Source organism: Podarcis cretensis (assembly GCF_951804945.1).
Source record: "Podarcis cretensis genome assembly, chromosome: 5".
Classification (NCBI taxonomy): Eukaryota; Metazoa; Chordata; class Lepidosauria; order Squamata; family Lacertidae; genus Podarcis; species Podarcis cretensis.
Genome location: NC_137174.1, coordinates 71953242 through 71980677, shown reverse-complemented (window position 1 = coordinate 71980677; position 27436 = coordinate 71953242). Strand labels below are relative to the sequence as shown.

The 27436-nt window shown below is 40.4% G+C and overlaps 1 protein-coding gene and 1 long non-coding RNA gene across 2 annotated transcripts in view; one reads left to right on the top strand and one right to left on the bottom strand.

The window, feature by feature from the left end:
• Positions 1-16270, top strand: part of SERPINE2 (serpin family E member 2) — a 29301-nt gene extending 13031 nt beyond the window's left edge. The window contains exons 2-9 of the mRNA XM_079975910.1: positions 255-530; positions 2152-2379; positions 4233-4430; positions 9775-9973; positions 10093-10193; positions 10537-10623; positions 11727-11810; positions 15348-16270. Of these exons, the coding sequence (XP_079832036.1) occupies positions 275-530; positions 2152-2379; positions 4233-4430; positions 9775-9973; positions 10093-10193; positions 10537-10623; positions 11727-11810; positions 15348-15385 (1191 nt within the window). The 5' untranslated portion in view covers positions 255-274 and the 3' untranslated portion in view covers positions 15386-16270. The remainder of the gene's footprint in view (positions 1-254; positions 531-2151; positions 2380-4232; positions 4431-9774; positions 9974-10092; positions 10194-10536; positions 10624-11726; positions 11811-15347) is intronic.
• LOC307216091 lies at positions 4485-9767 on the bottom strand. The gene is made up of 2 exons (XR_013838905.1): positions 6874-9767; positions 4485-6498 (listed from the first exon to the last, which is right to left on the bottom strand). It is a non-coding gene; the product is annotated as an uncharacterized lncRNA (long non-coding RNA).
• Positions 16271-27436: the final 11166 nt, after the last annotated feature.

The window sequence follows — 27436 nt, the reverse complement described above, 5'->3', positions numbered from 1 at the left end:
AAATGCAACCCTAAATACCTTTTCTGACTTCAGATCCTGAACTGATGACTTAAGCTTGTCATCAATCCTGTTTTTTATTCCTTCTAGACTCTTTATCATATAACAGTAGTCAAAGTTTTTTTTTCTTGTGAAAGGCTAGGGATACATAAAGGCATATGACTTTCAACCAATGGGGACAGTACCTGCAAATAAGTGCTATAAAGAACTGACCTGCTTCTTCTGCTCGGTCCTTAACTTTGCTTCCCCCTCTCTAGGTTGTTTTGGGTTAGGAATCATGAACGGGCGTCTTCCTCTCCTCTTTGCTGCCTTGATTTCTGTGTGCCTTTGCTTCCCGCCGAGTCCTCTGTCTCTTGAGGAACTGGGCTCAGACATTGGGATCCAAGTTTTCAATCAGCTGGTCAAAAGCAGGCCGAAGGAGAATGTTGTGGTTTCCCCGCATGGAATTGCATCAGTACTTGGAATCCTTCAACTTGGAGCCGATGGCAAGACAAAGAAACAGCTAACAACCGTGATGAGATACAGCGTAAATGGTCAGTTGTTTTGATCTGTTGTTGTGGGCTTTGGGGTCTTTGTGTTCTTATGGGAAATTGCGGTATAGGTGAGAATTTATTTTAGTCACTGATACAAAGTGGGACTGATAGCAAGAACAGTAGATACTGTGTTTGAGAACACTAGCCAGTTATCTTGGTCTAGTGTGTATTAAATAAGTGACAGTGAAGCAGTATCTCTAATACCCGAAGGCATCTTTGGGCACAGTGTGAAGCATTGATGCTAAACACAGTAAGTTCAACAAGGACTGTCCTCGTGGTTCCAAAGAAAACAGAGTTGAGTATCATTGACAGGCTTGTAGGGGAAGAATAAAATGCCCCTTTATGTGGGACTGACAGCTTTTCATTCCTGCCTCCAGATGTTGACTAAAATATCCATGCATTTAGTGATAAATTAAATCCACAGTACTATTGTGGTATCAAACTTTCCAAAGTTCTGCTTTTCTGCTCAGGATCTTGCTTTTGTCAGGCTGCATTCCTGACACTGGCAGGCATCAGGGTTGCATTCCTAGCCAGTAACCCTCCCTTGACAGGAGCTCACTAGACCTTGTTGGCTCCCTGGGTGTTTTGCAAGTGCCAGTATGATTTACAAGCACATTTCAGAATGGTAGTACCACCGTAAACATAACTCACTCTATCAATACCTTCCTCCCCAAAAATATTAATAATTATAATTATAATGGAACATTTCCCTATGCCTACTGAAACAAGAATACTGTAATGTACTAGCAAGTACACTATTGCACCATGACTTATTTTTTTCTTTCGGGAAATGGAAATCACATATTGCTGAGTCCTTCTCCAAACCCTGGAGACAAGAATTCTTTTGTGGAGTAATCTTGAATACCAAGAATTTTATACCTAATAGATCTATTTAAATCATCTGCAAGCATTTTGGTCCGCTGATATTTTTTTCCTGATTATATTCGAACCATTCTGGTGACAGAACTCCCTACACAAAAGTTTAAGTACTTTCCCCTAACTACTTTGCATTGGAACGCCAAACAGCATGACACCTTCATGGTAGGCAAAGCAATTCCTCTCATGGAACTATAGGCCCTAGAGTATGTCTTTAGTAAACATGGTTTAGCAAACAGGAAAGCTAGCAGCAAGTCACAGCCTACTTCTATCATTTCCCCACAGTGAACTGCTTAAATAAATTGGTGGCAGTGCTCAGAATTTGCTCTGAGGGTGCACAATGGGTAAAACGGCAATATTGCAATCCAAGTGTAGCTCTGTGATTATATTCATGCCCACCAACAGTGGGTACCTTTCTCAAGGCTGCTTTATCTCTCTTGCAGTTCATCTGTTAAGTGCATTTGATCGATCTGTTGTCTTGGTACATTGCTTGAACTTCGAAAATGGGGCTGTGTGTTGGGCATGTTCCATAATGCCTAAGGTTTGCTTGGCTCTGGAATCCAAACGCATTTGGAAGTAAATTCCACTGGAATAATTGGAACTTGCTTCTGAGTGAACATGCCCCAGATCACAGTTTTAGGTGGCTTCTCAACCTGTTTGTGTGCTTACCACTGCTTATTTTGAAGAGGATATTTTAAGCATTTATTATTTTTTTACTAAAGATTCTTGCTTGTTTTTCAATCAGGGGTTGGCAAAGTACTGAAGAAGATAAACAAAGCCATAGTCTCAAAGAAGAATAAAGATCTTGTGTCAATTGCAAATGCTGTCTTTGCAAAAAGTGGCTTGAAGCTGGAAGTGCCTTTTGTTTCAAGAAACAATGAAGTCTTTCAGTGCAATGTTAAGAGTGTGAACTTCGAGGACCAGAACACTGCATCTGATACTATCAACCAGTGGGTCAGAAATGAGACCAAGGGTATGTGATACCAAGAGCTAACTTTTCTCTCCACCCCCCCTTGTTATACCGTTTGTCTTGTTTCTGCTCTGGTTGTTAGATTTATCTCTCTTCCCACTCTTATTCACTACTGCTAACATATAGACCGTAAGCTACTTGGAGAAGGAACTGCTCTGCTTTGATTTGGTTATAATGTAAAGCACACTGATGGAATAGAATAGTAATAAAAGAGTCTTGGATTGGGCAATATCCCTTTGCGTCCCTGGTCCCCAGCACCCCTGACTTAGAGAACAAAGCAGGTAGAACACAGTGTTTGGGGTCAAATAAGGCCACAACTTTCTTGATTACACATGTTAAGAGGTTTGGCATAGACACTGGGTGTAACCATAGAACATCCATCCTGCCAGCTGGAAGTATTATGGTAGGGGTCTATCCAGAGGCAGGGAGGACCTATGACTTAAATCAAATAGGTTTGCCCCCATAGGGTTGCCACCTTTTGAGGAGTGCTGTGGCCCTAGATCCCACTTGGTGTCTGGAAAAAGCATTTCCGGTTCCAGTATTCTTTTAATGGGATGCCCCTTTCCCTAGGAGAGGCAGGCAGAGGCTTGCAACCTCCCCTCCAACAAGCCAACCCAATGCCAAAACCTGTGTCTTGGATTTGGCAGTATCCCTTTCTGGAGTCTCTAGTCCCTGCTGCAACTGGTCTCTTCCTCTTCAGCTTAACATTTCTTTCCAAATTCTTTGAAAAACTGAGCTTTAAACATCTGAAGCATTTGGATTGATTTTGTACACCCTGCCTGCGAGTATAGGCTGTTCTTTTAAACATATAAAGTGTAAATCAAACTACAAAATGGCGATTAATATCAAATCTTTTTCACTAAACTTGTAACATCCTCTTGACTACATTATCTTCTGTGTGAGCACACAGGTAGTGGCAATTTCCTTGATACTTGCTTATCTCACTGTTTTGCCAAGAACACAATCTCCTCAAAAAATTCTCTTCTGTCCCTGTATTGATGGAAAGTTCCTTTCCTTCCTTGTGCTTTTCTTTATATCCACTCCTTTGATTGTTCTTTGTTCTTTTTACGATGAGATCTCAAAGAAAAAGCACCAATGGCAAATAAAGTGGGTAGTATTTGGGCCAGGGAGAAAGCTGAACGTTATTGAAGCCCATTGATTTCTTGTTTGTAAACTCGTAGTGTTTAGTAAATTGCTTACTGATTTATATTACTTAAAAAAAAAAACCCCAAAACACTAACAAAAAAGCCCATGGACTGATTTGCCCCTGGAATTTAGAGGAATATTTCTGCATAAATGCCAGAAATCTTGAATTTTTGGGGGGGGGGGTTGGTGCCCGGGAGCTTCAAGATGCCTCAAGATGCATGCTGATCATGAGACTGGCACACATGTGTACAGAAGGACAGCAAGGTCTTTGAACAAGGGGGTAGGGTGTCCCTTAGAACACCTTTCCCCAACTTGGTGCCCTCCAGATGTTTTGGATCATAACTCCCAACCACATATGAGAGGGCACCAGCTTGGGGAAGGCTACTTTAGTACAAGATGGATTTCAATGGGTTTGATCCAGGCAAACCTCCAAGTGTATTGAGAAGATTTGAAGAAGGTTTGGCAGCAACCCAGGGCTAGTTCCAGGGGTTGGGAGCTCTAGACCCTCTATCAATCTTTCTTGTGCTTTACTAAATCACAGCTGAACTCCAGCATGGGTCTTCTGTGCATTCTCTTGGTCTCTTGGTCTCCTTGTAGCTTTTATTTAATGTAACTTGGTATTGAATTGCCCCCCCTCCCTTTCAGCTTTTATGATTAATAAGCTTCTTTTTCTGCTCGTAAAGTATAGGGTTTTCTTTTGTGCTTTTCAGGTATGATAGACGGCATCGTATCTCCAGATTCTCTTGATAGTGAGCTGACCAGATTGGTGCTGGTAAATGCGGTATACTTTAAGGGACTATGGAAATCACGTTTCCAGCCAGAAAACACAAAAAAGCGAACATTTAACGGAGCTGATGGAAAGACTTACCAAGTGCCTATGCTGGCTCAGTTGTCAGTGTTCCGATGTGGTATGTTCAATAATTTTTTTTCTTTGCTGGACTGTTTTTTTGCTCTAGAGTGGATTTCATCCTTAAAGCAGCAGGATGCCTGCTTTCCCCCAGTTTCTGAGGAAGGCAAGGCATAAAAACTGGAGAAACTCAACATGTATAAAACCATCCCAGAGTACATGCTAAATTTTGTGGTGATGTTGTTTCTGGAAGGTACAAAGCATGAGAACAGCAATGCTTTTGCTGGTATGGCTCTGCACGACAGATAGGGAACCTGTGGCCCTCCAGATGTTGTAGAACTACAAGTTCCATCATCCCTGGCTTTGGGCAGTTCTTCCTGGGGTTGATGGGAATTGGAGTGTGTGGAAATGTCATTGTTTCTTTGGTTTGTGCACCCACTAGTATTGATGCTATCAACGGCCCCCTTTTTATCCTAAGCTTGGCTATGTAGTTGCCATTTCTTGGCCAGTAACACTTTGATTAGCTCAGATTCTTGCTGATTCCCTCATGATGATTTCAGTTGTCTTGGAGGAGGCAGCTAATGTAAGTCTCTGCCTGCTGAGAAAGAAGTGATTCAGCATGAGCATTTTAAATCTTGTAACATTTCCAAACTCAGTTCCAATGTAGCATAGGGAGTGTTTGAACAAAATGAAATGTTTTCAAAGAATGCAGAACCAGTGGCCTTGCAGATGATGCTGGATTCCAGCTCCCATTAGCCCCAACTAGCATGGTCAGTAGTCTGGGAAGATGGGAGTTGTAAGTCAACAACTGGGAGGCCACAGAGTTCCCAATCCTGTGCTACTTTATCCCTTTCAGAATTCCCTCTTCCATTGAGATGTGGTCAGGTGTCCTTTCATTCTTGGCAGAAATCCAGCACTAAAAGCTCCTATCTTCTGTTGAAACATTTTGTGTTGATAGATAGCATATGGTCTTCCTAATAAGCATTAGTACTCTCATCCCCTTAAAGAAACCCAAGCTGGATTAACAGGTTTTAGCTCCATAATTCATAATTAAACGTTCATACCTCAACACATGCATCAAAGTGAGACTCTGAATAAAAATGGAGGGGGTGGGAAGTGAGAACAGCTTTTAAAAATTGCACCAGTTAATTGGGGGCCAAGCACTTATAGTGCAATATTGTGCATGTTTGCTTGGAAGCAACTCCTATTGGGTTCAATGGGCTGACTCCCTAGTAAGTGAATTAGGATTCCAGCCCACTTTGGAAAGTCTTCATTAGCTTGTTCATTTTGATTAATTAAACTTGGCAACTCTAATACAAATACTAGCTTACAAAGATTCTGCATTTCACAACAGACTATTGCTATTTGCAATACTGCAAATCTGTAACGGGATGTTTGATATTTCAAGATTTCTGAAAGAGGCACCCTATTGCTAATAAAACTATTATTGTAATATTTTGAAGTTGCCAGTTGAACCTTACTTTATTACTAGCAGGATGCTTATTTAAATGTTGAATGTAAAGAACAATGAAAGTAACTTTAAAAGGGATAACAGGAGTCCTTAAACGTTAAAAAGCTTTTCATATTTTTGTTGAAGATACCCCATTCTCCTTATAGCATATGCAGCATTTGAGAATAGAAGCTTTTTACTGAAACTCTGTAATACCAACTGGAAAACATTGTGCACACAATAATAATTTGCTGTAGTTTTTCCAACATTGTATTTTTGTTGTTTAGCTAAGCCACCTGATTTCTCATATGGATGTCCTGCAAGAGAGTCAAGAGTCTCTTTGATGATAGTTTTAAAAACTTAATATTTACACAATATCGTTTGGCCAGTTGAAAGCTTCTTACAGTATTAACATTAATTCTTATCCCAAGAGAGCAGTTCCATTTTTAGGACCGTTTCTTATCCAGTGTAATATTTGCGGGTGCAAGGTGGCAAAAGGAAGGCCATCTGTTCTGTGTTTGGTCTGCTCTAGCCTCACTTGGCATGGAAATTCAGCTTGTATATAAAGAATCTGCTGAAGACACTGCTAGATTTTGGTACCTTTAGGTAGCAAACTTCCTTCTTCCAAAGAATGCCATGTTCATTATTGTTCTGCTGTCACTGAGATAGCTCGTGTCACCTATAGGTAAAGGTAAAGGTACCCCTGCCCGTATGGGCCAGTCTTGACAGACTCTGGGGTTGTGCGCCCATCTCACTTAAGAGGCCAGGGGCCAGCGCTGTCCGGAGTCACTTCCGGGTCACGTGGCCAGCGTGACATCGCTGCTCTGGCGAGCCAGAGCCGCACACGGAAACGCCATTTACCTTCCCGCTGGTAAGCGGTCCCTATTTATCTACTTGCACCCGGAGGTGCTTTCGAACTGCTAGGTTGGCAGGCGCTGGGACCGAGCAGCGGGAGCGCACCCCGCCGCAGGGATTCGAACCGCCGACCTTTCGATCGGCAAGTCCTAGGCGCTGAGGCTTTAACCCACAGCGCCACCTGCGTCCCCAGTGTCACCTATACTAATAGTGAATTCAGGTGCTGTTACTTTTATTAAGTAGAAATGATAACAACATTTATATATCACTTGATGCTTGTAAAACCTCTAAGCTGCTTGCAGCAATATTAAAATTATCAATAAAACAGATCACAATATTTAAAGATAATTAAAATTAACTGTAAAAAGGTTAAAACACACCCATATCTGTGGGTCTGGGCAGGCTTGCCTGAACAAAAGTGCTTTAAGTTGTTGTGGCAGCTTTACAGTGAAAGCAGGGCTCTGAAACAGAAGGTATCAGCATCTTCAGGGAAGCTCCAAGGTTTGCAGAAGTACAAAGCAAACAAAAAGGGGCTCAAAAAGGCTCAAAGACAGACATACTTAAAGCTGCAAAATGCTTGAATATTTGGGGCAAGCAATGCATTTGCTGTATTTCCTGACTGTTTTCTTGATGTCCTCATAATACCAGATTCATGGCTCGTGTTTAGAAGTTATGTAGTTGGTATGATGCTTGGCCGGTTTGGGGATGTCTTTCCCCCAGTTTCAAACATGGCATGAGAAGATAGGGAAAGCCCCTTTTTTTGTTTCTGTGTGTCTATTTCCTTACAGCTTTAATCTATTGCAGAAGCATTGAGAAACAATTAACTATCAGTAGCATGCCTTCATATGCAATGATATTCAGGTACCCCACCCTGGGATATGCAGTGGTGAAAAGGGTGGGTTATGCATTTTAAAAAGTTTAGTCGTGGCACCACAATTTCTATAACATTCTTTAAAGGAGGCTTCACCAACCTGAGGAAGGAGGTGGGATTAGGGCAATGCTGGTGGAGCGGGGAAAGAGAAATACATTGGTACCTCGGGTTAAGAACTTAATTTGTTCTGAAGGTCTGTTCTTAACCTGAAACTGTTCTTAACCTGAGGTACCACTTTAGCTGATGGGGCCTACCGCTGCCGCTGCGCTGCCGCTGTGTGATTTCTGTTCTCATCCTGAAGCAAAGTTCTTAACCCAAGGTACTATTTCTGAGTTAGCAGAGTCTGTAAACTGAAGCATTTGTAACCCGAGGTACCACTGTAGTGATTCTTACCTGTGCATTTCATTGGCCTCTTAGTCATGCTGGCCATATGACCTGGAAGCTGTACGCCGGCTCCCTCGGCCAATAAAGCGAGATGAGTGCCGCAACCCCAGAGTCGGTCACGACTGGACCTAATGGTCAGGGGTCCCTTTACCTTTTTTACTGTGTGTGAGGGTGTTTATATAAACATTAAGAACATAATTTACAGAGCATAATAATAGTTAGAATAATAATAAACTAATCATAAGAACAGTCCCCTCCCCACACACATTTAACAGGCCATAGATTATTTAATGGCTGAAGGCCTGAGTAAAGAGGAATGCTTTTATCCAGCGCCTAAAGACATTTAATGATGGTGCCAGGCGAACCTCTTTGGGGAGAGCATTCCACAAATGGGGAGCCATCACAGAAAAGGCCTGTTCTTGCGTTGTCACCTTCCAAACCTCTCAGGGAGGGGAGATAGGGAAGGGCCTCAGAAGACAAGTGGAGGGGCCGGGTCAGTTCAGGTCCTTCAGGTACTGAGCCATGTAAGGCTTTATAGGTCAACACCAGCACTTTGAATTAGACCCAGAAACTAATTGGCAGCCAGTACAGTCAGGCCAGGATCGGAATTATATGCCTTGTCTAGACATGGAATAGTTGGTATTCACCAGTGTGCATTAGAATCAAACTTAATCATAAGTTTTGTTTAGTCAGACCTGTATCAGGATCATTTGCTAAAAACATTGGGGGGGATGTCATAATGATTCCCTGTCACTCCACAGAACCCCTGAAATTTCCATGAACCAGCTTGTGCAGGTGTGCTGTCTGAAAATCTGTAGTAGCAGAAAACATTGCACAGGCAGAGTCTTCAGACAGTCAGAGCTGGAAGTCTGGGCAGCTGCCTGTTGCTACTTGCTTTCCTTCAGCCTAGCCTGAAAGGTATGAACAAACTCCTTGGCATCGGGATGAACATAAGAATAAGAATAATAATTTTTTATTTATATCCCACCCTCCCCAGCCAGAGTTGGGCTCAGAGCGGCTAACAACAGTAAAAATAGCACAGTTTACATAAAATCACAGTCAATTGACTGAAATACATTCTAAAATCAGTTCAGAATCAAATTAAGGCAACCATTGGGCTAGAGTTCTATGAGGATTACAGAAGGAAGGGGTCAGACTGTGCCTTGGCCAAAGGCCTGGTGGAACAACTCTGTCTTGCAGGCCCTGCGGAAAGATGTCACGTCCCGCAGAGCCCTAGTCTCTTGTGACAGAGCGTTCCACCAGATTGGGACTATGGCCAAAAAAGCCCTGGCTCTGGTTGAGGCCAGCCTAACCTCCCTGTGGCCCGGGATCTCCAAGATGTTTTTATTTGAAGTCCATAAGGTCCTCCGTGGGACATACCAGGAGATGGCTTTTGTGTTTCTCCCATGAGCACGGGAAGAGACATTCTGATGGCCAATGGGGCCAAAAGGGAGAAGGAAGAAGTGAGGCTCCCCTCCAACCTGAAATGTTTGTGGGTGTGCTGGCTTCATCATGGTCTCTTCACCTGCAGAGTGATTAGGGAGGGGAAGAAGTGACCTGCAGGGCAGGACAGCAGCTGCAGATGAAATGAAAGGGGCAAGTTGGGATATTCACAAGGAAGTTCTGGGGCAAAAAAATGTCCTTTTTTCTGCCTTTCTTTGCCAGCAACTTCCTTGTAGATCCCTAACTCTCCTTCAGGGAACAGGCTGAGGACAAGCTGATCCAATTTGTTTCAACAGCTCCTTATTACTGAGACAGTCTTGCAATACAGACTGAAGGTTTTCTTGTCTTGGATTCCCCCCCCCCCCAACATCCCTTTTCTTTTACTTGCTCTGTTTCTTTCAGGCACAACAAGTACTCCTAATGACTTGTGGTACAATATCATTGAATTGCCATACCACGGTGAAAGTATCAGTATGCTGATTGCTCTGCCCACGGAAAGCACAACTCCTTTGTCTGCTATTATTCCTCACATTAGCACAAAAACGATACAGAGCTGGATGACAACTATGGTGCAGAAGAGAGTGCAGGTTATTTTACCCAAGTAGGTTCTGTTCCCCCCACTTGATCTCACACATATTTATGTCACCCCTATTGAAAAATCTTTTCGCAATTGGACTTAATTTCAGTCTCAGGCTGATGCTTTTCTGTTGCTCCCACCAGGTTTACTGCGGAGGCAGAAACAGACTTAAAGGAACCTTTGCAGGAGCTTGGCATTCGAGATATGTTTGATCAGTCAAAGGCAAATTTTGCAAAAATAACAAGTGAGTTACCCTCTCATTCTCTTGTCTGTGAGTTTTAGGACTAGGGATTTGTGGAAATAATTTGGTTGGTTTGAATTTTATCCCACTTCTCACTGATATTAAATTATCAAACACTGTATTGTGATCTCTTAGTGTCATTTTTTTCATGCCAAGTGATTACCTGGTACAATTTTTTTAGCAGGTGGGGGAAAATGGCATATCTTAATAACAGCATACAGAAGCAGATTGACTTCTCCTTATGTTTATGTATTACAAAAAGGGTTGGCTGCTCCCTGGAATGTAGCATGGGGGTGTGTATACATAATATTTATGGCACATATGTTCTGTGTTTGACCCTTAACAGGAACAGGAAACATTCATGTATCTCAGATCTTGCAAAAAGCAAAGATTGAAGTGAGCGAAGATGGAACCAAAGCATCTGCAGCAACAAGTAAGCATTTCACTGCTTCCCCATAATCATCATTAATGCATATAGAAATTTTAGGGTTTTTTAAAAATAAAAATAAAATCGTAATTTCATTAATTTTAAAGTATAGCTGAAATGGCATTGCCAAGCCAGAACAATCATTTAACAGACTTTCAGAAAGCACTTGTGCATTCCCCCACACCCCCCAAGCCTAATAGGAACTTAGGAAGGCAGACCAATGGTCCATCTAGGTCAGTTTTGTCCACACTGACTGGCAGCAGCTCTCCAGCATTCAGAATGTCTTTCCCAGCCCTGGAGAAGTGGGAGATTGAATCTGAGACCTTCTGCACTCAAAGCAGACGCTCTGCCCCTGAGCGAACCCCTTCCCCAGTTATGTCACTCTGCAAGGCAAAATTCTTCACTTGGAGATTTTTCTTTTCTTTTTTTCAGAAAGTAATGTAGAATTTTTCTAAATAAATATAGCTTAAAGCAGGGGCGTTCATACACTCACCAGAGCAATGTGACTCTCAGTAGCTACTGGACTTCAGCATTTCCAAATTATAGAATAATTTGTGCAAATCTAATTATAGTTTAGGAATATGGCATTTTAAGTCTCAGACTGATGCCTTTCTGTTGCCCCCACCCTGAACTGCTTAAAAGGTAAATAGATTAAATTATTCAATTTAGGAAGTACTGGTATATTGCTATCTATTTAGAAAAATGTTCACTAGTTCCTACAAAAAGGTCTAAAGGTGATGCAAAAATGAAAAATACAAAGTGTCTTACAAAAGTATTCAAAATACAATAATACTAGGCAGGAACTTTTCAGAACCTGTTTTTAAACCTTGCTTCTGTTTAGGCACACCTGCCCAGATACGTAATTTTAAGAGGTTATTTGATTGGGTAGGTTGTTTTGCAATTGCTGTTTTTATTTATATATTTTTTTTGGGGGGGGAATGATGTTAACTTGCTTTTAATGTTTACTTTTAATGGGTATTATTTATATAAGCCACTTAGAGGGGTTTTTTTTTGTTGATTAAGCAGTTTATAAATCTTGCTAAATAAAATGTAAAAATAAGTTTAGAACCATCGAGTGACTATTTTTCCCCTGTTTCTGTTTGTCCAAGCTGCAATTTTAATAGCCAGGTCATCCCCACCTTGGTTTGTGGTAGACAGGCCATTTGTATTCTTCATACGGCACAATCCTACAGGTAAGTAATATTGACTTTCACTGAATTAAATGCAAACAGCCTTCCTCAGGAGACAGAAGCCCACAGCTAAAAACAGACACCTCTTACATGCTTTCTTGCCTTACAAAATTTGGTCCTTAACCTCCTCCCTCCTTATACTGTGCATAAGAGATTTCTTCTCTTGGAGGCAATGCAGCAGCTTGCAGCTGCGCAGGATTTCAACACTCGAGGGGTTGTTGCCAGGGACTAACAGGCCCCTCTGTTCCACTGGCATATTTATTAGCTCATCTCCATAAATGGTGCATGCTGGAGGTAAAAAGTGCCAACACTGTGGAGGAAGAGGACTCCTGGCATGAGTTCCCAGACACAGGCAGCTCAGGACATCAAAGGCACATTATGCGATTCCGAAGAGGAGCACTGGCCGGTTGTCAAAACACACATCTCCTCTCTTTGCTCCACTTCGAAACCCTGTTTTTCTTCTAATTGATATTCTAGGCTCAGTATGAGCTAGCTGCTTAGGAAAAACACCTTCTCACCTCCCTCACCCCCAGCTCTGCGCAAAAATGACTCACAAGGGGACTTGAGGGACCAGGACATCTTAACACAAACACACACGCACACTCTCTATATATGCAACATTTCAGTCATCTCATTGTCTCCTCCACTACCACCCAGCATCAAAGCAGGCTAAGAACAAAATCTTCTGGCATGTGCTAAATATTTTAAAGATGCCATACAGAAGCGGCAGGCTGATTTCAGTGGAATCTTGTAGGAAGTGTTGCTCCTGGTAGCAGACATCAGATGCATAAGTGATTTTTTTTTTTTTTACTAAAGCTGTACCTGGTGGGTTAGATCTTTTGAATAACGGATCACAACTGAAAACCAGCACACTTCGTACATCCACCTTCTCTCACGCAGGGAGGTGATTTGCAGGCCCTTTGTATTCTCTGGAGGCAGCTACGCTTAGCAATACCTAGGAAGCATTCAGTTATTAATTCAGGACAAGCCCTCTGTATATAACTTCATAAGAAGGGGCTTTTTAAAGCAGGGAGTTGGGAATGAAATACTCTGGGATTGAGGTTCTGGATGTTTGTTTGTTTTCCTTGTTAAAATTCAGTGGCCCAATTCAGGCAATAAGAGACCTCAGGGAATACTGTCTTGCTTCTGATTTTTGTACCTTGCCCTGGAAGTCTTGATGGTGCTTTAAATAAATAAAATCTTGCATTTTCTAGCACTAGCCTTGGGGGCAGGGGAGCACCACACAAGTGGGTGTAGGGATAAGCCCGATCCCTGTCACCCTCTATGAATTCGAGGGCAGCTGTTTAAAGCAGGGAGCCTGTTTCATCTTCTGGAAGCTCCCCTTGTGATGCAAATCCCCAATTTCCCACAAGCAGAGAAGTCTTCCTGCTGCAGGCACGACGTTTCAAAAAGTAGATTTATTTGTTTTAAGTACTTTTTTATCCTACTCTAGCCGAAAAGGGTCCCAGGGCGTCTTAACAAAAATTCAGCCACAATTCAGTCTCTGCACTGCAGATAAACATGACACACAAGGAAAAAGAATTACAAGGAAGAAAGAGAAAAGCAATCCCAGAGACCAGGTCTTAAAAGTTATAGTTCTTATAAGAAACAGCTAGGGTAGAAATAATTTAGGTAGCCTGTTGTAATGGCTGCCACTAGGTGATAGTTGAAGGAAGGGCCAAATGCAGCTGTTATCAAGTAAGCCTGTCTGCCTTAGTTTGTTTTATTTTATACATTTATATGCCATGAGAATCTTACCTTGGTGGTGTGTATAATAAACTGAGTTAAAACGATAAAAAGACAGATAAAGAAACATATGCTTTATCACATATGTATCAGCAGAATTGTATAAAGTCACCTATTAACAAGCATCTAACAATATACATTTAAATTAATTCAATAATTTTTGTTAGTTCTCAATATGAAAAGATTAAGTTTGACTGGTGGCCGAAGTTTGGAAAACAAATAGTACACATACTGATTGATTGATTGATTGATTGATTGATTTGCGTATTACCCTTCATCTGAAGATCACAGGGCGGTTCAAAACATAAAACTACAAAATGAGAACACAAAATACATAATAAAGCAAACAAACCAATAACCCCCCCTCCCACATTTTAAAAAGGCCATGGAACTTTTAGAGAATTGTTTTCCCCTGTGGCCTAAAGATATGCAATGAAGGCACCAGGCAAACCTCCCTGGGTAGACCATTCCTCAAGCAGGGAGCCACTGCAGAAAAAGCCTGTTCTAATGTTGCCAACCCTCTGAACCTCTTTGTCGAGGAGGCACATGAAGAAGGGCCTAATCCCCAGTCTGTCCCAACAGTGGCAGACCTCAGGCTCTCAAATTTCAGCGGTGCCCTGTGCATCGCTAAAATTCAGTGTGTCCTCTGGTCCCTAGCACTTTGTTGTACAGCCGTGTTGTAAGGTGCCCCCTGCAGCATGGTGCCCAGTGCCTTTGCAAAACCACCTCTTGCCCAAGGCCAAAAATACACCCACTCCACCCACCCAGGTCTCTGTGATACAGACCAGATCGGCCTCCTCGTCCAGATCATGGGTTTGGGAGGTCTTACTCAGTGCCAACCTGGCATTGAGCAACACCAGCCGCAGACCCCAGAGCTGCACACATTCACACTAGAAGGATCTTTATGTGCTTTTCTTGCTCTCCCCACCCCACCCCCCCAGCAGCAGATGCAAACTGATGAACAGAGCCACTCTCTGATAACCCACATACACAAGTATATAAAGTGGCTTTTGTGAACTGGCTAACTAGGAGCTCAAGTCCAGAGTGCATGCCTTGCTCTCTTCCTCTCTGTTCTTGGGAATCATTGACAGTGTCTGCTGAAGTAAAATTGCACTGTACTGCAAAATGTTGAACATTTTTTTTAACTCCCATTGATTTTCTGATACTTGAGTGAAATTAGGGGATTTAAAGCTCTTCAGTTTTACCAGATCCTGTTCCTTAGTGTAAATTACTAAATTAAAAGGGAGTCCTTGTCAGGTTTTAGAAACAGGCAGCAAAGTATCTTTGCACAATAAAAGCAGAATAGTGGTTTCTACCACAAGTTTTATCATTTTCAAAACTCTGTATCACATGTATGAATGTCTGATTTTTAAAGAATTCTTACATATTGTCTGGCATTTAACGGTACCAATTAATTAAAGTATTAAATTTACATTTTCATATACCAACTCTCGCCTCTGAGAAGTTGAATCCATGGACTTGTGAGAATCACAGTTTAAAAGCAGAAGTACTGTTTCCTTTTAGAAGGAAGTGCAATATTTGATGACATTTCCTATTAAAACTATGCATCAGAATCAAAATGACCTTAAAACTGAGCCTTTATCTTTTAGGATCACAGACTAAAATTGGGTTCCACCTAATAGTCATTAATACATTCAAGCTTGCTGCTTAATGGTAAGCATTCTTGCCCAGATTGTATTGAATGCTGAACCATCTGGAGGATTTTGTTTTGTTACAAAACAGGTGAATTGTGAATCAATCCAATATCTGCAATAACCTTTTCTTGTTCCACAGGTGCAGTTTTGTTCATGGGACAAGTCAACAAACCTTGAATGTGGGAGATTCTCCTTCTGAAGCAAATTTTAAAATGAATGCCCTTCTTCCGTTGAATATTTTTGTACATTATTATTTGGCTATGAACTAGCATTTAAGTGTGGTTGGTCCAACTAGGTTTTGAAAAGGAGTTTTAAGTAGCTGGGGAGTGTTGTGGAAAAACAAAATGCCTTTTCAAAACAAGATTCTTAAAACTACTGATTAGTTCCCTGTGCTAATAACTTTTGAAATTTGGGGTGGGGGTGGGGGTGAGGTATTGAGTATTTTGTATTGTGATTTTAAGTCTTAACCAGAGTTGGAACTAAAGGAGCAACTTTGATTTCTGTTTGCTTTGTACATAAATGCCCTCCTGCTACTATTGCCATCCACCGAGTGGTTTGATGAGGCATTGCCGTAAGAATTTCAAAGCTTTAGCCATTTTTATTTTATATTGTGCATGCACTGCTGAGACTTAAAACAACTAATGTCCCAGTTAACGCCTTTGCATTGGTGTAATGTTAAACTTGTCATTGCTAGTATACACTTTCTATGGATTTAAATTTTATATTTTTTTGTACAAAGGAAAAAAAATAAAAGTCATTAAGAACAGATGAAAGCAGTGTAGTATCAGAGTGATGTTGGCAGAGATGATTCGTGAGTTGCATGTAAAAGGTCGGCTGCCAAGTGGAAGGAAACACAAGTTTGAATTCAATGGACCGATGGGATTTTGCTGTGCTCTGGTATGCGGTAAACAGCTCCAGCAAAGACTGACCTTCGTTTACTCAATATTCTGAAATGTTCCAGACTGTACTATGTATGCAGGTATCCTAAAATATCATTCCCGGAGGTAATGCAGGGACAAGATAATTGTACGTTAAGAGAAGTTCATTAAAAAGTGTCTACGACTGGTGTGGCACCATAATTAAATACAGAAGAAATTGTTAACTGAACACAGCCACCTCCTTTGGGTAAACCTTTTTCCATATGTGTTTTGGTTGTGTGTACAAATAAGAACGAGATGAGCTATGCCATCCCTTGAGTCTGTTGGGTTTTGAATACTCTGCAGAGAAGTCCGCATATTTTTCCACCAGCTTGGTGAATTTTAGCTGCCCCGGTTGAGATCAGGCATTTTCTCTTTACTTCTCAGTGATGTTATTCTCATGAAGGTTAATCTCTGTTCAGTTAAATGGAAGTTGTTTCCCATATCAGTTACTGTGGTGAGAATGTATCTGAGAAGGCCAGTGGTTTTTATCTTGTATGTAAAGGGGAAAGAGAAACTCTACGTACATTCTCCATACGATCAGCAATAAATGTTCCTTCTTGTTTTGGAAAAAATAACCTGTGCTATATTTGACGCATGTTGACTTTCAACACAAGTTGAAAACTTACAACTACATGTTACCATTTTCATGCTTGTTTTGGAATTAGCCCAGTTACCACTTTTGCTGTTATTATTCATTTATACTTCTTAGGACTGCTTCCCACTTTCCCCAAAACATTGGGCCAGTAGGTATACAGCTTTAATTAGCAAATTTGCCATGTGGTAACGAGAACTTGTAAGTTATACCCCTCTCTCAGCTGCACATTTGGGATATTAACCTAGTGGTGGATGGTTGCGGAAGGACCCTGAGTGAGAAGCAGGGAAGGGTGAGAGACCAGAAAAAGAAAAGAAAGTACCCAAAAGAGAGCTTGAGAGGGTTCAACACTTTAAGGATTAAGAGCTACCTTTGAGAGAGGATTCTGCATTTTCTGTTTTCTTTCTCTCATGTGTTTTTGTTTTTATTTAGTTTATTTTATCTTACTGCACTATGAAAAAGCTTTAATAAAAATTCTTATTTCTTAAAAAAGGAATATTAACCTGGGAAGCTGAAGAATGGATTATCCATTCCAGCGGGGGGGGGGGGGGGGCAATAAAGTACTTGCAGAACAGAACAGAATCTGTAATTTTACAAAAGATACCACTTGATTACTATAGTTTGCTATACTATATATGCTTTTCTTCCTCCATTCCGGAAAAGGTAGGGATAAACTGGATTGTGTTTTAACATGCTCTAATGTGCCTAAAAAGCTGGTGTTGGATTTACCACTGTCCCATTTGTTAGATAGGAGTCATCCCAGATTATTCTGCCTGCCAGAGGAGAAATGACAAGCAGATGCTTAAAGAAACAGTCCCTGTGGCTAGCAAGAACAAGCCTGAAACTGCAGTTTGATCCTGGCTTGTTCTTGCCAACCATACTTTTAAACAAGGCACAGTTCCCAGAGGTCAGACACCATGGAGCTATGATTTTTATCTAAAATAAAAATACCAAAAGTTTCCAATCTCATTGGGGGCTAAAGAGGAGGAAGGCAGGAGTTCAGAAGCCTGATGCTCATTCACGTAGCAAGAAACCATTATTTCAGCTGAACTAGGCTTATGTGTAAACTTCTGTTTTATACTAGGGCTTAGCTAAAGTTTTTTTTTAATATACAACCCCACCCTGAGGAGAAGGTCATAAAATAGTGCCTGCTTTAAGCCTCTGCTCCCAAATACTAACCAAAATGGAAGAGCCTTTGAGAAATGGTTGTTTCCTGAAGGACCACAGATGGAAACTCTAGCAGTTGAAGTGAAGAGATGTCTCCACACAGCCAACATATGCTTGGTTCTAAGAGCAAATACATTGTTCCCCTGCTTTTTTCAGAAGGAATTGCAGAGGGGAACATAAAGATGCCATCTAAATTTTCAAGAATTGCTTAACAATCTTCAGTTTGAACCTCCGTGACACCATAGGAGCGAAGGTTCCACTTTGTAGATAGGAAACTGAGACTGAAAATGACTCGTCAAAAATCATCTGACGCGTTCAGACAATATCTGCATGGCCTATAGTCAAGTGAATATTAGAACCCATATTTCTCAGCCGAACGCTGTTGTTTTAATCACATCATTTTGTAATGTCTGGTTTTGCTTAAGACATTCATGCCTTTGTCTCTGAAACTACTAGGCCATGTGTGTTTGAGAGCTTGCTCAGCTTTTGGACAACTAAGTGGTCTAGTTTTAAAAAGAAAAATGTTCTAGCTTTGGTCAGGAAGATTAATATAGCTGCTCCTTATTCCTGTAAACTCAATTATTAAGCATTCCGCTCAAGTAAGAAATGTGGAAGTGGAAAACCAATCTGCAAGAGGTTTTGTACAGCGTTCACCCCAAATGAAGCACCTGCCTGATCCTGCTATTCCCCACCTTAGTATTTGGTTCAGCAGGAGTCTGCATGAGGGGTAATGTAGTTTATGAGCATCAGGGCCCATTCAGTTCTAGTCTCGTTTGGTGTACGTATTGTTAGTATGCAAGCTTATCTCTACTATGTAATATTTAAACCTACAAAATTGTGCTCTACTTTGAAAGTTTTCTCCGACCACAACGCCGTCAAGATGGAAATGAGATTAACTACAACTGGTTCCTTTAGATGGAGGATGAATGACACCTTATTAAGAGATCAAGAGATTGTTAAGAAGGCCCAAAAAAACTTGAAGGATTACTTTGAAGTTAATTTGAACACTACAGTGGAAAAAAGAATAATCTGGGACGCAAGTAAAGCAGTTATGAGGGGGTTTCTGATACAGCAGAATGCAATAAAGAGGAGAACCCAAAATGAGAAAAAAGACAAAATTTTGGAAAAAATAAAAGAAGGGGAAAAAAGGTTAAGATCGAAACCCAAGTCGCAGGAGATTTCGAGAGAAATTAAACTCTACCAAGTACAATACATGAAATTAGTAAATAAAGAAGTTGAATGGAAAATTAAACAAATGAAGCAGAAAACTTTTGAATCGGCAAATAAATGTGGAAAGTTGCTAGCATGGCAGCTGAAAAAAAGACAGAAGTTGAATACGGTAACCAACCTTGAGATAGAGGGGAGAAATATACAGAAACCTGAAGAGATTAGAAAGTGTTTCCAGAGATATTTTAAACAACTTTACATGCAGGGGCCGCGAAAAGAGTTTTACATAGACCAATTTTTAAAGACTAACGGATTACAAGAGCTATCTCAAGAAAATAAGATGATATTGAATTATGAAATAACAGAACAGGAGATTGAAGGTGCTATTCGGAATATGCAATTGGGCAAATCTCCAGGGCCAGACGGGTTAACCTCCAAATACTACAAGATGTTGAAAGACTATTTAATTCAACCACTAAAGGAGGTGTGTAATGAGATAATGGAGGGGAAGAAGGCACCAGATTCGTGGAAAGAAGCTTTCATCACGCTTATACCAAAATCCGAAGCTGAAAAGACACAACTTAAAAACTACCGTCCCATATCCCTGTTAAATGTGGATTATAAAATCTTTGCAGACATTTTGGCAAATAGACTGAAAAGAGTGTTAAATGAAGTAATACATAAGGACCAAGCAGGCTTTCTCCCTGGCAGGCATCTGTTTGACAATACAAGAAACATCATTGACATATTAGAGTTATTGCAGACGAATATAAATACAAAAGCAGTGTTAATTTTTATTGATGCGGAGAAGGCCTTTGACAACATTTCTTGGAGTTTTATGAAAAAAAATCTTGAGGGAATGGGTGTGGGACGAGGGTTCGAAAATAGCATAGAAGCAATATATTCGGAACAAAAAGCAAAATTGATAGTTAACAATGTGGTGTCAGAAGAGATTAAAATTGAAAAAGGAACGCGACAGGGGTGCCCTATCTCTCCATTGCTATTTATTTCGGTCCTGGAAGTGCTCCTGAATCTGATTAGGAGGGACCAGTTGATTAAAGGGGTTCAGGTCGGAGCTAAACAATATAAACTTTGCAGATGACTTGGTCTTAACGTTACAGGAGCCAGAATCTAGTACGAAAAGAGTCTTAGAACTGATTCAGGAGTTTGGTCAGGGAGCAGGATTCAAATTAAATAAACAAAAAACTAAAGTATTGGAGAAAAATATGACTTCAATGGAAATAGAAAAGCTTCAGAAAGAGACAGATTTAAATGTGGTGAAGAAAGTGAAATACCTAGGGATAAATATGACAGCTAAAAACCTGAATTTATTTAAGGACAATTATGAAAAATGTTGGTCAGAGGTAAAGAAAGATTTAGAAACATGGTCAAACTTGAAACTCTCCTTGTTGGGCCGAATTGCCGCTATAAAGATGAATGTTTTGCCGAAAATGTTGTTGTTTTTTTTTTATATAAATATTTATTAAGATTTTTTTAAAATACAAAATGCAAAAATAATAAACAATATAACATGAATCATAACACATTTTCCAGAACTTCTTTGGACTCCCTCACGTCTCCCACTCCCACTTACATCGTTATAAATTTTTCCCAGCAATTTATCATCTTGATTATAATCTTAGATTTTGTTCAATTAATTTGATCTATTCTCCACAAATTTTGTATTTCCCTCAATCTCACTTATCATCAATTTCAAATCTAATTAAATGGTAGGCAATTATTTATGATCTAGCATCCTTCTTAGCCTTCAACCAAATTACAATACTTTTGTAGATAAATCTTGAATTTCTTCCAGTCTTCTTCAACCCTCTCTTCTCCCAGGTCTCGGATTCTGCCAGTCATCTCGGCCAGTTGCATATAGTCCATCAGTTGCATCTGCCACTCTTCCAGTGTGGGTAGATCTTGAGTTTTCCAGCTCTTGGCGATGAGTATCCTTGCTGCCGTTGTTGCATACATAAAAAATGTTCGGTCCTTCTTTAACACCTTCTGGCCGACAATGCCCAGAAGGAAGGCCTCTGGTTTCTTAGTAAAGGTATACTTAAATACCTTTTTCAACTCATTATATATCATTTCCCAAAAGGCCTTCACTCTAGGGCAAGTCCACCAGAGGTGAAAGAATGTTCCTTCATGTTCTTTACATTTCCAACATTTATTATCAGACAAATGGTATATTTTGGCAAGTTTAACTGGGGTCATGTACCATCTATATATCATTTTCATTACATTTTCCTTCAGAGCATTACATGCAGTGAAGTTCAGCCCAGTGGTCCACAACCTTTCCCAGTCCTCAAACATGATATTATGCCCAATATCCTGAGCCCACTTTATCATAACCGATTTAACCATTTCGTCTTGTGTATTCCATTTCAGCAGCAAGTTATACATTCTTGATAATACCTTAGTCTTAGGCTCTAACAGTTCTGTTTCCAACTTCGATTTCTCCACCTGGAACCCTAGCTTTTTGTCATTTTTAAAAACTTCTTTAATCTGAGCGTAGTGTAACCAGTCTCGCACTTTATCCTTCATTTTCTCCAAACTCTGCAATTTCCAATTGTCTCCATCTTTTTCTAATATTTCCCAATATTTTGGCCATTTGGCCTCCATATTGGGTCTTTTTCGGGCCTTAGCTTCCAGAGGTGAAAGCCACCTCGGAGTTTTGTTTTCCAGTAAGTCTTTGTATTTTGTCCAGACATTAAAAACTGCTTTCCTGACAATATGGTTCTTGAAGACCTTATTGATCTTAACCTTATCGTACCATAGATATGCATGCCAACCAAAAGCATTGTTAAACCCTTCCAAATCCAATACGTCAGTGTCTTCGAGAAGTAGCCAGTCTTTTAGCCAGCAAAAGGCTGCGGCTTCATAATACAACTTTAAGTCCGGCAGGGCAAAGCCCCCTCTTTCTTTCGCGTCAGTTAGTATCTTAAACTTAATTCTGGGCTTTTTGCCCTGCCAGACAAATCTAGATATATCTCTCTGCCACTTCCGGAAACACTCTGTCTTGTCCACAATCTGCAATGTTTGAAACAAAAACAACATCTTTGGCAATACATTCATCTTAACAGCAGCAATTCGGCCTAACAGAGAAAGCTTCAATTTTGTCCAACTATCCAAATCTCTCTTAATTTCAGACCAACATTTTTCGTAATTATCCTTAAATAGACTCAGATTTTTTGCTGTTATGTTTACCCCTAGGTACTTTACTTTTTTAACCACAGTTAGTTCCGTTTCTCTCTGAAACTGTTCCGACTCTACATCTGTCAGATTTTTCCCCAACACCTTAGTTTTCTGTTTATTTAGTTTAAATCCTGCCACCCGACCAAAATCTTGGATCAGTTGTAATACTCTTTTTGTACTAGATTCTGGCTCCTGCAGGGTCAAAACTAGGTCATCTGCAAAAGCTTTAAGTTTATATTGTTTCGCTCCGACCTGAATCCCTTCCACCAACCGGTCCCCTCTAATCATATTCAAGAGCACCTCCAGAACTGATATAAATAACAAAGGGGAAATCGGGCAGCCTTGTCGTGTTCCTTTTTCAATTTTAAACTCTTCAGTAACCACATTATTTACTATCAATTTAGCCTTTTGTTCTGAATATATTGCATCAATCCCATTCTCAAAACCCCTACCCACTCCCATTTCTTTTAAATTTCCCTTCATAAATTTCCAAGAGATATTATCAAAGGCCTTCTCCGCATCTATAAAGATTAACACTGCTTTTGTATTTATATCAGTTTGCAACAGTTCCAAAATGTCAATAATGTTCCTTGTATTAGCGAACATGTGTCTACCTGGGAGAAAGCCTGCCTGGTCTTTATGAATTACTTCATTTAAAACTTTTTTAAATCTACTTGCCAAAACATCTGCAAAAATTTTGTAATCCACATTTAAAAGGGAGATGGGACGGTAGTTCTTAAGTTGCGTCTTTTCAGCTTCCGATTTTGGTATCAATGTGATGAAAGCTTCCTTCCACGATTCCGGCGCCCTCCTCCCCTCCATAATTTCATTGCTGACCTCCATCAGTGGTTGAATCAAATGGTCTTTTAATATCTTATAATACTTGGAGGTTAGCCCGTCTGGCCCTGGAGATTTGCCCGGTTTCATGTTTTGAATGGCTTGTTCAATTTCTTGACATGTTATTTTACTGTTCAGGAGAGATCTATTTTCTTGTGACAGCCTTTTAAGTCCATTTTTCTCCAAAAATTGTTTTATCTCGTCCTCATTCTGCGGCCCTTGAGTATATAATTTTTTGAAGTATTTCTGGAAGCACTTTCTAATCTCCGTGGGGTTCTGAATGTTTCTTCCTTCAATTTCCAAATTTGTAACTGTATTCAATTTTTGTCTCTTCTTCAACTGCCAAGCTAGCAGTTTCCCACATTTGTTTGCCGATTCAAAAGTTTTTTGTTTCATTAATTTAATCTTCCACTCTATTTCCTGATTTATCAGTTTAGAATACTGTGCTTGATAGAGTTTGATTTCTCTCAAGATCGGCAGAGACTTCGGGTTTGATCTTAACTTCTTCTCCAATTCTTTTATTTTCTCCAAAATCTTATTTTTTCTGTCATTTTGTATCCTCTTCCTTGCCGCATTCTGTTGTATCAAGAACCCCCTCATCACAGCTTTACTTGCATCCCAAATAATTCTTTTTTCCACCGCAGTGTTCATATTTATCTCAAAGTAATCCTTCAATGCTTTCTGGGCCTTCTTAGTAATCTCCTGATCTCTAAACAGATTGTCATTCATCTTCCATCTAAAGGAACCAGTTGGTAATAGTATCATATCCATTTTCAGTGCATTATGGTCGGAGCAGGTTTTTGGGCAGATTTCCACCTTTCTGACCTTCGGTGCCAGACCTCTAGTTATCCATATTTGGTCGATTCTTGTCCAAGTCAGCTGAGCTTCAGAGAAGAATGTTCCTTCTTTTCCCAAGGGGTTCTTCATTCTCCAAATGTCAATCCAGTCCATATTGTCAGTCAGTTCAAAAAAAGTCTTTGGTAGTCTGCCATCTTTAGTGACATTCTGGCTTTGTGACTTATCCATGTTAGTTGATACGACCCCGTTCATGTCTCCCATCATGATGATGTTGTCATAATCCAGATATTCCAGCATGGTCTCATGCAACTTCTTGAAAAATTCCGACTTCCCTTCATTTGGTGCATAAATTCCTAATATCAGAATCTTTTCTCCTTGATGTTGTATTTCAATTGCCAAAATTCTTCCATATTCATCTTTAAATAAGAATTTAGGTGACAGGCTCTCTTTTGCATATATCACCACGCCTCTCTTCTTTACTTTGTCTGAAGATATAAATTCCTGACCAAGTCTTTTATTTATTAGTACTTTCCGGTGGAGCCTAGTCACATGTGTTTCTTGTAAGCAAATAATGTCCAATTGTTCCTTTTTCAATATATGAAAAATTTTCCTTCTTTTTTCCGGAATGTTACAGCCATTTATATTCCAGCTCAAAAGTTGCAGAGACATCCTGGATAAGTCTGGTTATTTTTCTAGGGGTAGTACCTTGTTCGCTGGGTCTTCAGAATCCGAGGGTGCGGGCACCTCTGGTACTACAGGCCCCGAGGGTAGTTCCAGTCCTTTTTGAAGGTCCTCTCCGTGTGCAGTCAGAAATTTGTCTCTATCTTCCAGTGATCTGATTTTAATCTTCTTCCCTCTAAAAGTAAAGGATAATCCTTGAGGAAAATCCCACCTGAAGATAATCGTGTTGCTCCTTAACAATCTTGTTAGTTCCAAATAATCAGATCTAAGGTCCAACAGTTGTTTAGGAATATCCTTAAAAATTTCGATTCTTCTGTCCAGAATGTCCAGTGACTTTCCGTAATGTAAACCCAAAATCTTGTCCCTTTCCTCCTTTGATCTCAGTATTATTAAACAATCTCTGGGCTTCTCTCTCTTTATAAGTCTTCCAAGTCTGAAGGCTGATGTAATTTTAAAGTCTTTTTCCTCTAGGTTCCAAAACTTGGAAAATTCTTTAGTCAAGAACTCAGCTAAGTTGCCTTCTTCCACCTCTGGTATCGACCTTATCCTTAAATTAGTCTGTCTATTCTGTAGTTCTATCATAGAAAGATAGGTCTGATGTTCACCTACTTGTTTGCTGAGTGGTCTTACCTCTTTCTCTAAATTTCCCAATCTTTGGCTAGTATCTCCAGCCAATTTCCGATTTTCACCTGCAGTCTCCTTCAGTTCTCCAATTGCTTGCACATTTTGTGCAACTTGTCCAGTTAGTCTATTTAAACATTCAGTATTTTGTTCAATTTTAGCTGTTTGCTGATCAGCTTTTTTATCCAAAGATTCCACTTTTTTATCCAAAGATTCCAGTTTTTCAAGAATTTTCTCTAAAGTAGAACTGATTTCTCCTGAGGCCATCTCTTCCAATTGAAATTCCTCAGTTTCTGCCCGTGGCAGAGAAGCAGCTTCTTTCTCAGAAGTCAGAGTAGGCAAAGTAAGCACAGTAGGCACAGATGATCTGCGTGCCTGGGAGACTGCGGTTAAAGTTGTTTGTCTGGTTCTCAGTCCCTTTCTTCTTGCGCCACTCATTCCAGAGTTATCTAAAATTCAAGGTCAAGCTGAGTTGTTCCCATGAGAAAAGCAACGGCCCAGATGGTAATAGTCAAACAGGAGGCCGGGAAAGGGAAAGTAAAACAATGTCACTGCTATTAATCCCAAATCCTCTAGGGGGAACTTAAAATGTCTTTAGGAAAGAAGACAATTTCAATAAAAATATTGTAATCCCATTTAATGTCCGAGAGCCTTCAATAAGATAATTTTTAGCAGAGTTAGTGTTTAAAAAGTCACAGTGTTTCAGACAGTGCTTGCTGGTGTTCCAAAAGATGCTTCAAAGTAACCAGTTCAAACTCCCTCAGATTGTTTCAAAGTTTAAGTTCAAAAGTATCCAGCCCTGCAAACTGGCTACTCAATTACTCAGGCAGTTCCAGCACCTGGGATTCTTGCTTTAATTATAATCCAAAACAGAAGAAAGGTATCAAAGTCCACATAAAAGTCATATAATCAATTACTTAAAGTCCTTATTCAGCTTAAAAAATAATTTCCACGGATGTCCAGATCAGTTAGATTAAAAGTTCACTCTTTGCCTCCACTCCTCCGGCTCTTTGCTTAATGATTCAATGACAGCGGAAGACGGACTTCCTATTTTTCGTCACTCCGCTTTCAGCCAAATTAAGTACTTAAAGTCCCGTAACTTTTTTAAAGTCCGTTTACTCACGGGTTGTTGTTTTCCGAATCTGTAGTTTAGGAAGAAAGGACAGCGCTCACCGGCAGCAGCAACGCGGCTTCACTCCGCCGATTGCGGAACGATCCTCAGCGCCGCAACCCCCTCCGCGATCCGGAGCCCCTTACGGGGTTCCTTCAACGTTTTGGGGGCTGCTCCTGGCGCCCGCCGGACCCCAAGACCACAGGCTTCTGCTGCCTGTGGTTTTCCAAAGGGGGTCCCCGCTTCGCCGCAGCGGGAGACCCTTTTTCGGCGGAGCTTCCCTTCCCTGACTAGGAAAGGGCAGCCATTGCCGTTCGCGCCGCCTCCGGAAGTCTGTTTTTGTTTCAGACTTTGCAGATTGTGGACAGAATGGATTGTTTCAAGAGGTGGCAGCGAGATATTTCTAAATTTGTCTGGCAGGGCAAAAATCCCAGAATAAAATTTAAAATATTAAACGATGCTAAAGAAAGAGGGGGGTTTGCCCTGCCAGACATGAAGCTTTACTATGAATCAGCAGCTTTCTGCTGGATTAAGGACTGGCTACTTCTTGAAAACACTGACATTCTAGACCTGGAAGGGTTTAATAATGCGTTTGGATGGCATGCATACTTGTGGTACGACAAGGTAAGAGTTCATAAAGTATTTAAGAACCATATTGTCAGGAAAGCAGTTTTTAATGTCTGGATAAGATATAAAGACTTGCTAGAAAATAAGACCCCAAGGTGGTTGTCACCTATGGAGGCTAAGGCTCTGAAAAAGCTCAATATGGAGGCCAAATGGCCGAAATATTGGGAGATATTAAAACAGGAAGGAAACACATGGAAATTGCAGAGCTTCGAGAAGCTAAAAGATAGAATGCGAGATTGGCTACATTATTACCAAATTAGAGAGGCTTTTAACATGGACAAGAAACTAGGTTTCCAGGTGGAAAAATCGAAACTAGAAACGGAATTGTTAGAACCTAAAACTAAGACATTGTCAAGAATGTATAACTTGCTGTTAAAATGGAATACTCAGGATGAAATGGTTAAATCAGCTATGATTAAGTGGGCACAAGACATTGGTTATAATATTATGTTTGCGGACTGGGAACGGTTATGGATCACTGGTATGAAATTTACGGCATGTAATGCCTT